The 13,195-nt window shown below is 41.6% G+C and overlaps 1 protein-coding gene across 1 annotated transcript; it reads right to left on the minus strand.

Annotated features, from left to right (window-relative positions):
- Nucleotides 1-447: 447 nt before the first annotated feature.
- DNAJA2 (DnaJ heat shock protein family (Hsp40) member A2) lies at nt 448-11,102 on the minus strand. Its single transcript, XM_048958761.1, has 9 exons — nt 10,913-11,102; nt 8,484-8,543; nt 7,308-7,531; nt 5,989-6,069; nt 5,551-5,684; nt 3,805-4,001; nt 2,010-2,154; nt 1,720-1,847; nt 448-1,219 (listed from the first exon to the last, which is right to left on the minus strand). The coding sequence occupies exons 1-9, from the start codon at nt 10,988-10,990 to the stop codon at nt 1,031-1,033; spliced, it is 1,236 nt and encodes a 411-aa protein (XP_048814718.1). The 5' UTR covers nt 10,991-11,102; the 3' UTR covers nt 448-1,030.
- Between the last annotated feature and the right edge of the window lie 2,093 nt (nt 11,103-13,195).

A 13,195-nucleotide genomic window follows, 5' to 3' on the forward strand; every position in this document is an offset into this window, starting at 1 on the left:
CTGAAAAGCTGATAAAATTGACAACATTTAGTATGTTTTGAGGTAAAAAATATTTGTCAAGTACAACACTAATCTCCATCTCTTTACAAACCGTGTTAACACCACTACAGATTGCCAGGCATGTTTTTTTGTTTGTTTGTTTTAAAGACATGGATTTAATTTAGCACAGGATTTAATCATCTTCATTTCAAATGTTTGTAACTTCTTGATGGCAGTCTGAGATCTTTGTACTTTCTCTATAGAAAGGGGACATGGCTGTGGCCTTCCCCTACCCAAATAGTTGTATTGCTGCTCAAGAAAAATATTTATACACACAGTACTTAAACTGCAAGCTGGTTTTAAAGCAGCTTCAGCCTCTCTATGTTTTCAAGCACCTACCTCTCTATAGTCAGTTGGTACACATGGTCAGAACCACTGCAAAAGTAAAAGTTACACGGCAAGAAGAAATATATTATACACCAACTGCTTTTATTTATTTCAGAAACCGTTCACAAGATGGTAGAAAAAACTTACAACCACTTCTAATTTAGTCTTCCATTGTTCCCAGTCAGCTCTAAACCCATTATGTGCAAAGCCCATTTACCATGCATCTAGATGACAGATACAGGCTATGAAATTCTTTATTCTACTTGTAGCAGCTTATGCAGGTGCAGCCAAATACCAAGCCTCAGGACAAATTGTACACAAACTTTACAATGTAGAATTTGAATTTAAAATATGAAACTTAAAATCTACACAAAACTGGTAAAAATCAAGCACAGATACGAGGACAAACTTAAAACCCATGTGAAAAGGAGTCTCGTCTTCCTTTCAAGTGCTTTATTCTGCTACACAGTCAAAATGAAGATGTAAGCTTTGTGGTTAGTTTAAATTACACTCTGTAGATACTATAGACCAATTTAAAAGTTACACATACAGCAATAGATGTCCATTGGTTCATCTGGATTACTTATACAATCCAGTTGGATTGTTGAAAACAAGTCAGGCAAAATTTCAAAGAAAATCCTTGTGCAACTTTTTAGACAAATGTTTACTGATGGGCACACTGTACCCCAGGTCCATGATGGCTGCTTTCTTCATCAGAACTATCATTATAAGCTTCACGTCTCTGGCCACCACCTGAACCACGAGTGGTATCAAATTCCTGAAGATCTACCTCTTCTGCATCACCAATTACATTAGGAAATTCTGGTCTAGCAGGCAGAAGATCTTCAAGTTCCTGCCCCAAAGAAAGAAGCGCATTCAGTACCACATCTCCAACTTCTAAATAAAGTCATGACTTCCCCACAGCATCAAGACTCCTTGGAGCAAGTTTGGTTTGGAAGCCTAAACTAGTGTAAGCTCTGAAGTGCATAACTCATTTAAGAGTAACCAAAGTATCTGCAATAACTGGAAAACAAATTAAAAAAAAAAGAAAAAGCTCCACACATTATCAACCAGTGTCCAATCAGTAATTACAGTTGCACTCTCAAGACTTATCACATGGTCATAGATTCTTCTTTCTCTTCTCATCTACCCAAAAATCAACACCGCTTTTAAAAACAGGTTCCAGAAACCTAAATCTCAATTCATATTTCAAGTAATATGCTATGAACAGTATTAATAGAACAATTTATTAACATTTACAGATTACAAAGCAAGCACAGGGGGCTAATGCACAAGCACCTTGCATGCACTGTCCAATAAAACTACCAAATTTATGCTCGAAAGACTACTTACTGAAAGCTTCTCTGGGCTAATCCAGTTATTTTCAGGAAACTGAACGTCAAATTTAATGTAAAGATCCCCCTTCTCAAAAGGATTGCGATACTGTGGCATTCCTTCACCTCTGACTACACGGACACAACCTGTAAGGGTAAGAAACCAATCTGCAGAATGCTGCTTCAGAAACAGTCCTGCCCCACCCAATTCTCCAGTCTGGGCTCAGGTAAAAGCAAAACAAGAATGGAATTAGATATTCAAGAACAACAAAAGCACAGTCAAAGGAGTCCTTATCTCCTCACACTTACCTGGTTCAATTACTTTTCCAGGAGGATATTTAACCACAATTTGACGCCCATCAAGGTGCTTAAATGTGAACTGGAATCCACACAGTGCTTCAACAAGTCCTATCTTGTGCGTCATATGCAAATCATTCCCATCCCTTTGGAACACCTGAAAACAGAAAACTGGAGGTATCTTTTCTAGCACTACAATCATATCCTCACAAGACTGATTATTTAGAGTTTACTGTTGTTCCTAAAACTACAAGACATTACTTAACACACTGTGGAAGCGTGCACCTTACAAACACCTCACGACATCCTAAGACAAAAGGTTCAAATTACATAAAAAGGCAGCCCGTAAAGCAGCAGTACTCCTTTACCCCAAGACCTTTTACAAAAATTAGGCTATAAACAAAAAATTCAGGATTGTTTGACACTGCTTCCCCTACACCATGGTACAAAAAAAAAAAAAAAAAAAAAAAAAAAAAAAAACAACCAAAAAACCCACCACATTTTCATTTCTCAACATTTATTGTAGTGGCTGATATCTCCATCAGCTAGCTACCTATGGAGCACAGGGTTCTGATCAATTAGTCCACAGCTATCTTAAGAGATCTTTAAGCCACACCACTTTGGATTTTTAATGGGAATACACGAGTTTGTCCACCAGTAGGCTGCCAAAAGCATTACCTCCTCCACCTCCTTTCCCACCTCAAGGGAGATTTTAAGAACACAAAAAGCTTGACTGAATATCAGTCTAGTTCTACTCACTAGGACACAAGGTTTCAGTATTTTTCAGAATAGTTAATGCTGTAAAACCAAATACAGCTCATTAGAAGACTAAGATAGAAATGGAATCTACCATATGAACTTTCATGGTTTTATGCACATCTGTTTTGTACGTGTACAGTGTTCTCATTACCAAAAACAACGAACCAAGTAACTGTGATGCTGTGTTTCACCCAGTATTATAGAAGAATGCATAAACTACACATAGGTCTCAATAGAATAGCTGTCCACAGCACTGAAAAGCTTACGAATTTTCAAATAGTTAAAGCTGATAATAACTTAGAAATTTGTACCTCAGTTCTTTGAGGCAACAGAATGCTTTTTTTAGTCCATTTAATGATTTCCTCCTTCAGAGTAAATCACAAAGTTTATCTTATCCCTTCATAGTAATAACTGGGCTTTTTCAAACAAAACATTAAAAAAGTCATCCCAACTTTCCCTTAGCAGAGGTCTAGGACAGAAAAAGGTCATTTGCAATGTTTAATTCAGAAGTGCAATATGTACACACTAGAATACAATAAGAATTAACCAAGCTAGTATAAAGCAATCTTGTTTCCTAGTGCTTGGTTAAATGATGTAGTTATACTATCAGCATTCTGTGTTAAATTTCCAGAGCCTGACAATAGTGGACACAGAAAGCACCATCTCTGCAGCCTAGTAGGAGTTTCCTGTGATGTCACAAGACATTAATAAAATCAACACTTTGCACTGTTTGTGCCACAAGCAATGTAGATTGAAGTTAATGTCTTGAACAGCTCTGCACAGTGACTAAATCTAGCAAAGTCATTGTGAGCTTACTTGAGAAGATTAATGTTCACTAGCATGAAGAAACACCAAAATCCACATGTCCTCTGGTCCTCACTTGCAAATAAAAGCTCACAAATAAAGCCATATTACCTGCTATAGAATTACTAAAGGCTATTCATCATCTCTTCCAGACATGCAATTACATGAATACAGCCATTTACATCACTTAAATATTAAAAGATTGTATCAAATGGCATTTAAAATATAAACTTAAAGGTATTACCTCATTCTCCTTTTCTTGGAGTAACAGGACAATATCACCTGGTTCCACACCTGGAGCCTGATCTGCTTCTCCACTGAATGTAATTCTTTGCCCATGTTTCATGCCTTTGTCTACATGGACTTCAAGTATTTTTACCTCTTTGATCACCTTTTTCCCTTCACATTTTTTACAGCGGTCTTTTTCATTAATTACTTCACCTGAAGACACAAGTTCAGAGATTAACACATAATTGTACACAATTCTGAAAGGGAAAGAAAGCTATTTTAAAGTAAGTTGAACAACATACGCAACAGAACTAGTTATTTAGGTGTTGCTTTACACGTCCATCACAAGAAGAAAACCAGACTCTACTTACTGTACTTGGGAAAAGGGAAAGAAAGAACAAAAAGGGAACACAAAGATATATATAAAAGCTTCCAAGCAATCTTATCACAAATCTTCAAAAGATTTTGGACACAGAAGGCAAAACAAAAGGTGAGGTTTGCAGCTTGCATTGTTCCTTAGGTCCAAACTCAACTCCAGTATCCTTACCATTCAACTTCTCTTTAAAATAAAACAAACTACTTTAAAATTCTTCGTTATGTTGCAGGATAATCACTGTAAAGGAGGGAGTGGCAGCATCCACTCTTCCTTAAAAGTCACAATACCAATTTCAAACTACTTCACTGAATTTGAGAAGCTTAGTTCTGTTCTATTAACAACAGTGAAAGCTGCTAACAGCCCCATTCTGCAGCATTCTACTGCAGCCCTTAAGTACTACATAAATGCAGTCAGTAAAACTAGAGAGAGCCTCACATACCAAGACAGCTGATCAAATCAGCTTCATACAAGAGCAATAAATGGTGTCCCACAGAAATTATCTACAACTGCCTGGCACATAAGATTCCACTCCTATACTATCCTGACAGTGAATAGTTTTTCATACTGTTTGTCATCTTTAGCAATGCAAGTACTTTTTCCAGCAAACTGAAGGGTAATTATACAGAGCAACTTAAATTCTCTGTCCTACCCAACTGAAACTATGTATTTGAATTGTGAAACAAGATGTTAAGAAACATCATTTGTAAAATATTTCAATGAAATACAGCTTTTTAATGTCAGGTACTGTCAAAAGCAAAGCTATCTACAAGGCTGCATTACTACTCTGCAAACTGCAGAAGATTCAGAAAGGATTCACGTGTAGTACATATCATGTGATGATAAAACAACAAAGTCAGCAAAGGGTATCTTAGTATTTTTTTTCTTTTAAGTCCAACTTTAGGTTTTTAGTTTTAACCTAAACCTGTCCTTGGAGACTAAGACAGTAAAAAAAAAAAAAAGAACAAAACACCAACACCAAAAACTTCTAATCCCTCCTCCCCCCCAAAAAATATTGGTCTCTTCAATGGAAGAGTAATAGCAACAAGTAAAATCCACATCTAAGTCTTTAAGAAACAAAACCACCACCACGTAACACAAATTAAAAAAAGAACAAAACACCACAATTAATCCCTATTGTTAAGCTTCCAGGTCATCTTTCAGCATTCCAGAAGCCTTGCTTCTGCTCTAAGTAAAATGACTTCTCCATACTGGGTCCAGACACCTATCTGACAACATGACAACATAGAGGAAAAGCTTTCCTAGATGAGATGCAATTCACTATGAGAGAAGCTATGCAGCAGTTCTCCCAAACACACAAGATAAATATTTATATATTTTTATTACATATTTATAAGTGCAATGAGGAATATGAAAGAGCCAACCTACCTTCTCCATTGCAGTCAGAGCACACAGACTGCATCTGCTGAACCATTCCAGGAGCCAGCTGTCTGATCATGATACGTACACCTCTACCCCGACAAGCATTACATTTCTGAACAGCTCCAGCCTTCCCTCCTTGACTAGAATAGAAAGCACCAGTTGCATTAAAACCAAGCCTTTCAGAAATGAACAACAATATTTACAGCAGTAGGTTAACATGCCTGACTGCACTGCCAATGAGTCAGGTGTCCCTGCTGGCAAACACACACACACACACACACACACACACACACACTCCCCCAAGTAGTTCAAATCCCATGAAATTACAAATAAACGATTTTGAGTCTGAGAGCAGACTCCAGTAAGTTAAATACTGATGAAGATCTGACATAGAAGATGCTTCACTGTATCATACATCAACAAAGCAAGCAGAACCGAACTTACCCATTACATGCACTACAAAGGACATTCTTGCTAAGTTGTAGTTTAGTTGTCTTTCCATTATATAAATCTTCTAAAGAGACTCTGCAAAATAAAGCATTTTCTCCTGTGTTATCATTTAACAATATTCTTTCTCCACATCATTAAAATACCTGCCTAGGACAAGTAATAGAAAAACAGTTCTCCATAATGACTAAATCTGCTGTTAAAACAAGATTTTTTTTAAAAGCACCACTGTGCTTTTACAAGGAATCATTAAAAACTGTTCTATACATATGAATACAGGTACAGCCCTGAACATCACTTAAGAGAAAAGCTACGATGTAATTGGTTAGTTGGGTTGCTCCACAGGAAGCAAGCTAACATAGCACATTATGTTTCACTACACACTCACATTTGATCTTTTAGTTTTCTTTTTCAAAGAGGCTCTACCAAGCAAGTGAGAAGCCCTCCTCTCTCTAGATCATCTTGGAGGCCTTTATAGCATACATACATACATAAGAAGATTACTTACTACTGTACTGTACTTTCCCCTGGAAAACACAAGATACTGAGGGAGAGGAGGCAGAAAGAACAACACTAACAAGTCCCCAAGGCTATACAGTTCTTTACATTTGTTCATTTTTAGATGCCCTTGAATATACGAGCAAATTCTAATAACCTCTGTAAAGTGAGAGAAGCTTACGAACAGTGTTTCCCCAGGTTCACATTATTGGACAGAAGTTTCAACTTGAAGTATATTAAACTAGAAAAGGTTACCTAGCATTAGCATTTACAAATAAAAACAAAACTAAAGCAATTAGTAATATTAGTTTTAACTGTAAGTGAAGAACAGTCAGACGTGCTATTCGAGCATGATGTTCAGTTTGGTTTTGTTTCTGAAGGTTTTTTTCTTTTTAAAGAATTTCCCATTAATTACATACTTTATACTTCCAGTCAGCTACGAATGCAAGTTAGCTAAAATCTTTCAGGAGCATTAATACCTAAAGAGTTCAGCTATTACACAATACTTGTTTATTTAATGCAATTTCAGATTAGAACTTCCAAACATAACTGAGAAGCAACACCAAGAAAATGACGTTAAGTAAGGCTTAGTTACAGGCTAGTATTGAGACAAATCAAAGTATCAGATAACCTACATGATTAACCATTTATTGAAAACCAGCTAACTGCCTTCTGGACTATACGTGACACAGAGGTCTGAAAAGGAGGTGCAGACTGCATAATCTCACCTGGGGAGCACAACAAACATATAAACTAGCAGCAGAGAAGAGTACAGATAAGTTGAAAATTTACATTAATTTCAGCATTATGATACTTACTTGAGAGGATGCATCATATCTTCTCCTCTTCTTCTACCATTACGACTTCTACTCTGACCACCCATGAAGTTGAACAATCCACCACCAAAGATGTGGGAGAAAATATCGTCCATTCCACTGCTTCCACCACTACCTTCTCGAAGGCCCTGTTCTCCATATCTATCATATAACTCACGTTTCTCTGGATTTGACAATACTTCATAGGCAAAGCTTATTTCTTTGAACTAGAAGGAGGAAAGAATCACATCAGTGCACAATAATCTTTAACTAAGGGAGAATTTTGCTACAGTTCCCTGTCCAGCATGAAAACCTGATGAGGATGGTACACAACACAAACCTTCTCCACCCTCATCCTAGTAAGACAGGAAAGCAGATTGAGGCATCGTTGTGTTACATCTTGCCTTCCCATCAAACACGACATTTTATTGCAGGTATCCACTGACTTGCTTTTTGGGTCTAGCACAAGACAGTCTTACTAACAGGTACAAAACCACACATTACTGCAGTAGCCAGCAGGCAAAAACAAGTTACGCACACGATATCGACTGTCAGACTTGTCAGGTGCTTTAGAAGTTGCTCAGTTGTTCTCCTATTTTAAAATGCATTTTAACATATCAGTCCACAAAACAAAGCTTATCTTCACATAGTCATCCCTGTTCACTTCTAAGCAATCTTGAGAACTTCTGATAGGGATAATCAACTGAGTCAACTTAATTAACATTTTTAAAATTACTATTAGTACATCTGATCCAAACTTCTCATATATGTGGTGTGTTTTACGCTGCAATTTCAAGTCCCTCCAAAAGTACTTTTTCCCCACATCTTCACATATTTTACTTTCCATGAAATATGGGCCCAGAAAACAGATTATTCATGTTTTTCAAATACATATGTAGCTAGATGTCAGTGTCAGCTGACACTGGCAGATGAAGAGGCAATTCTTTTAGCACTGCCTTCTCAACCAATTTGACTTAACTGCTGCATTCTGTCACTAAGTTTGCCCTGAGATTGGAAATCAGTAGAGAAGGCATTATTCCCTCTCATGGTTCTTACTGTTTTTGAACCATCTGTAACACCAAGCCCCCAACACTTTTTTCAGGTCTTTAGATGCTATTGAAACAGCAAACTTCAGGAGTTTAAATGAAAAAAAAAATATAAAAACAAAACAAGTCTTACTTTGTCACCTGCATTTGGATTCTTATCAGGATGGTATTCCTTGGCCAGCTTTCTATAAGCCTAGTTGAAAGAGATACAAAATTAGTTCCAATTTTGAGTCATCTGTACTTTTTTGAGAGACTCAAGTAGCCTTCCAAGGAGAAAGAAAAACCTGATAAAATGAGAAAACAAATGTTTGATATCAGTCACGTATCAATGGGGTATATAATTCTGATTTTACTATGTCTCCTCAATCACAGCAAGACATTAAGAACAAAATGGCTGCCTCAGCTTTTCATCCGATTTTATCAGTCACTAATCCAAGAAAAATCATTTAATTTTTTTTTCTTACCTCCCAATAATGAAACATTCAATCTCATACTGAACTAAGTATGAGTTACATGAGCAGAATTTACACCATCTCTACTTCGTTGTTAAAAACAGCAGACAGAATGGCTGCAAAGATTTTTAAATATGCTTTTTTGACCAGTGCTTCAGTTCTTAAGACCATGACCTTTTCTTTAGCAGTACTCCATCATTTTGTTCCTAGCTTAGAGGATCAAAGCCAGTAACAAGACTTCTTCTACAATTTGGGTATTTCTCGCATCTTCTCCCTGACCCCACCTCATTGGTTCCCAATGTCTGCCCCATGATTGTTAATAGAAATGACTCAAAATGACATTTGAGTAGAGCTGAGCATCTAAATTCTCCCTTTGGAACTACAGCTGTAGAAGAGCTTTATACCTGGTAAAATTCCTTTATTTTAAGTTACATGTCTTTACTGATTATCTTGAAGTATGCTGTGCTTAAAAAAAAGTTAATAAAACAAAGCAGAACATCGACATAAGAAGCAAAATGTTCTACAATACACTAAGAGTAAAGAGCAAAAGTCATAGGTCTCATAGTACAAATTACCCATCAATAACAAGGCTTAACCTTTCACAAACTTGAACTGTAATAAAAACATCTTTTCCTTGTATTTTAAGCACTAAAATAATTGAAAAATTCAACTGAAAATCTACATATCATATCAGCTAAAAAGGATTTTGTGTAGTGACTGTTAAAGGGAAGAGTTCATGTCTTCGCTTATAGCAGCACAGCATTTTAGAGCAATCCTTAAGATCATTCATGGCCCCAGAGCAAGCAACCTCTTTTTAATTAATGAGAAACAGATCCAGAATCAAGGCTACATGGACACCTACCATAGCTTTAATACAGGTTAAACTAATCATTGTTAAGGGCTGTTTTCCTCCTGATTCTCAGTAAAACCATTATCCATTTCTTTTTTTCTTTGCTCTGCTTTCATATCTGATATTAAAATATCAGATTAATGAAGCATCCACATGGCCTCTCAGTGAGGATAAGAGGGACAAACTGAGTGCTACAAGGCAGTTGGTACATTCCTTGACAAGTGCAACATATAGCAACGAATACAGAACAGCAGAGGTCATAGAGTAAAAGAGAGCTGCAAGTTCTTCAGTCGTATAGGCGAGAAAACACCTTTAAGAGACTTTGATAAGGAAAAAATAGTGCCTGACCGTGTTTGCCAGCCTCCTACCACCTTTCACTAACACTATTTCGACATTGCCACTGCCTATCCCTGCACAAATTAAGCTACCTTGTGCATGCTGGGTAACGCGGCTGTTTGTGGCAGCACCACCCATCAGCGGAAGCAGGTCACTGCTAGTAAACTTGCTTGTTAATTTTCCTTCCTCCCGCATAAACGGGGGTAAATTTTTTGGGGGGGGAAAACAGAAAAGCGGTTCATACCCTACGTACTGAAATGCCTGCGGTACGTCGTTATACCGATGACCCGGCTCCAAGTTTTCTCCTTGCCTCTTTATCACCTCGCTTCGGTGCCCCCGGCCCGGACTCGAGCAAAGCGAAACCCCGCCGGGCCCACACGTGGGACAGACAATGGGGAGGCCGCAGCCCCGCTCCGCTTTGCGCCGCTCCCCCCCCCCCGAGGAGCCCCCGCCCGTCGGGCGCGCAGGGCGGCGGGAGGCGGAGGCCGCCCACGGCCATGGCGGGGATCTCAGACCGCCGTGCCGCACGGCAGGGCCCGGCTCCCCGGCGCTCCCGCCCCCCCGTGCCGCCCGGGGCCCGCCCGAGGCCTACCCGGCTCCGCCACCGCCCGCCCGCAGGCGAGGCTCCAACGGCCCCTCGGCGCGGCCCGCGCATTCCCGCCGGGCTGAGGTGACACCGGGCGCCTCTCTCTTCCCGCACGCGGGCTCAGGCCTCGCGGTGAGACCCGGCGCGGCCCCGCCGCCTCCAGCCGTGCCCCCCCCCCCTCGCAACCGCCCCATCCCGAGGCCCGCCCCCGGCCCGCTCGCCTCCCGCCGGCCCTCGCCCGCTGCCCCGCGAGGCCCCGTCCGGCGCCCGATCCACCCCCGCCCCGCAGCGCTACCGCCCGCCGTCCCCGGGCGCCGGCTGCCGCCCCTCCGCCGCACCTTCTTGAGCTCGTTGTCGGAGGCTCCGGGCGGCACGCCCAGGATATCGTACAGCTTCGTGTCGGCCACGTTCGCCATGGCAGCAGCGGACGGCGGGCGCGGGCCGGAGAGGGCCGAGGGGCGGCGAGGGCGAGACCGGGAGCGGGACGAACGCCGCTGCGACGTCACACGCAGACGCCTCGACGCCACCGCGCCGCGACGCGGGAGGAGCCCGCCCCCCTTCGCCCTTTGGCGGCCCCGCCCCCTCGGCCGCTTCGGGCGCCTGACCCAGTTCCCGCGCGGGGCTGCGGGGGGCGCTGTCCGCGTGGAGCTCGCGCTGCTGGGGGCGGGAAGGGGCTGTGAGGGACGAGCGGGCGGGCTGCCCCGCTCTGAGCGAGCGGAGGTGTGGAGCGTTCCGCGTGGGAGCTGTGGCTTCGGCGTTCCCCGCGTCGCTTCGAACCCGACGTTGCAGTGCCTGTGCGCCCGCCTTTCCGCAGGTGACTGCGCCTTGCTGCTGGGGCGCGTCTCTGAGGGCACCTCGTGCTGTCAGACCTCAAACACCAACCGATTTTTCTTCAGGGTGTATTACCGAGGCTTCGGTGGTTATAAATAACACGGGTACCCATCTGCTCTGTGTTTTTCGTGTTTTGCTCCGCTTATGGGATCTTAAAAAAGCGCTAGTTGCTATGCTAGGCTTGAAGTGGTGCAGAGAAGTGAGTTGTGCTGGAGTGGTGCTGAAGCCACGGCAAGGCACCGCTTTCAGATGGCAAATAAATGTCCTGCTTGTGCCTCATTAGAACCTCGGCCCTCAAACCTGGTCAGGAGTGTGGCTTCTCCAGCCTTTCCTCATACTGCACTCCTGGTCATCAGCCCCTCTTCAGGCAGCGACTGCTGGAAGGCTCTGGAACCTGAGGCAGGTGCTTGGCAGAGGGAAGAGGAGCGGGACGGGGCCAGTTCTCTACAGTGCCCTCCTCAGCCAAGCAGCCATGCCTGGAGCGTGTCTGGGATGAGGTGAGCAGTGTTGGGCCCTGAGGAAAGTCTGCCAGGAGCAGATCAGAGACTTGGCCCAGGTGAAAGTGCGGGAAAGGTACTTTGAAATGATTCATGTATTTAAGGTGCAGAAATTTGAATGGGCCTTTCGCCTGAGGGGAACAGATTGAAGCACTTGAAGGCTTCTTTCCTCATCATTTGAGAGCGACTTCATCTCTTCACCTCAGCTTGTGACTGCAGTGGCTGCAGTTGGGAAGAGCCATCTGCTGGTGGTTTCTCTGCTCATTAGGCTGATATTTACAGAGCCCTGAATTCCATCACCATGTTTATGAAGGCTGGCATAACCTGGCTTAGTACATCATGGTAATACTTGCTGTGGTATTGTAGGTGTGGCAGTCAAGGACTTCAAAGGGAAATGGAGACTAGTATTGGAGGGAGAAAAGTGTTAGGGCAGAAACAGCTACTGGGACAACCACCACGTGAACTGCAATTATCATCTGGCTCAGAGACATGCAGAAAGAAAGAACAAAAAAAAAATCATCAGGAGAGATAAGTTTCTTCAGTATTTTTAGAGGCTGTCTGCACAGCCTTCAGTAACCCTATGGTTTAACATATGCATCTGACATCTGACACTAGTAAGGCTTCAATGTTCAGCTTACCTGTGTCTTGCACTACTTGAATTCATCTTTTATTTTGGCAAGGCTGCATTTAGACTTGTCAGCTAATATACAAACTGTCTGGCATGCATACCTGCCCTGGTGATTTTGCATTGCATTCACTGATTTATATGCTTCTAGAAATTACTATTTTTGTCATATGGCATTTTCTTATTAGTGGGCAGTCAGGTAGGAAGAAAAGTTATGAGGATGTAGGGAAGCACTTTGCTCTGCAGATCTGAAGCTAAACAGAATCAGTATGATTGGTACCTATGCTATTTAAAATACCATAGAGTAATATGCATTTGTGCCTTTGCATTAAAAAACAAAGCAAAATGTCAGCAGCTGGAGATCAGAAGAGCTAACTTAGCTCAACCCAGCAGGTGCTATGCTTCTACCAACTGTTCATGAGTTGTACTGACAGAACTTGTTAGGCACATAGCTGAAATGTCCCTCACTTCTTTTTGCTAGCACTTGTACATTGTCTTTGTTGTCTTTTGTATGGTTCTTTTTTGTTTGTTTGTTCCAATTTCTTTATCATTCCTCTCCTTCACTTAGCTTATTCATATAGTTTCTAAGATTAGGTAAACTCACACACTGTGATGAAAAGACGGAATGTTAAAACTGCAGCAGTTGCTGTATGAGGTTTTGCTTTAAA

This window comes from Lagopus muta, chromosome 12, assembly GCF_023343835.1.
Source record: "Lagopus muta isolate bLagMut1 chromosome 12, bLagMut1 primary, whole genome shotgun sequence".
In the NCBI taxonomy this organism is placed as follows: Eukaryota; Metazoa; Chordata; class Aves; order Galliformes; family Phasianidae; genus Lagopus; species Lagopus muta.

Coding starts and splice junctions, on each gene's coding strand:
- DNAJA2 (XM_048958761.1), bottom strand. CDS start 10,990: ATGGCGAACGTGGCCGACACGAAGCTGTACGATATCCTGGGCGTGCCG. Junction 4,002..5,550: donor CTCTGACTGCAATGGAGAAG/GTAGGTTGGCTC, acceptor TTGTGTCTTCAG/GTGAAGTAATTAATGAAAAA. Junction 1,220..1,719: donor TTAGCCCAGAGAAGCTTTCA/GTAAGTAGTCTT, acceptor TCTTTGGGGCAG/GAACTTGAAGATCTTCTGCC.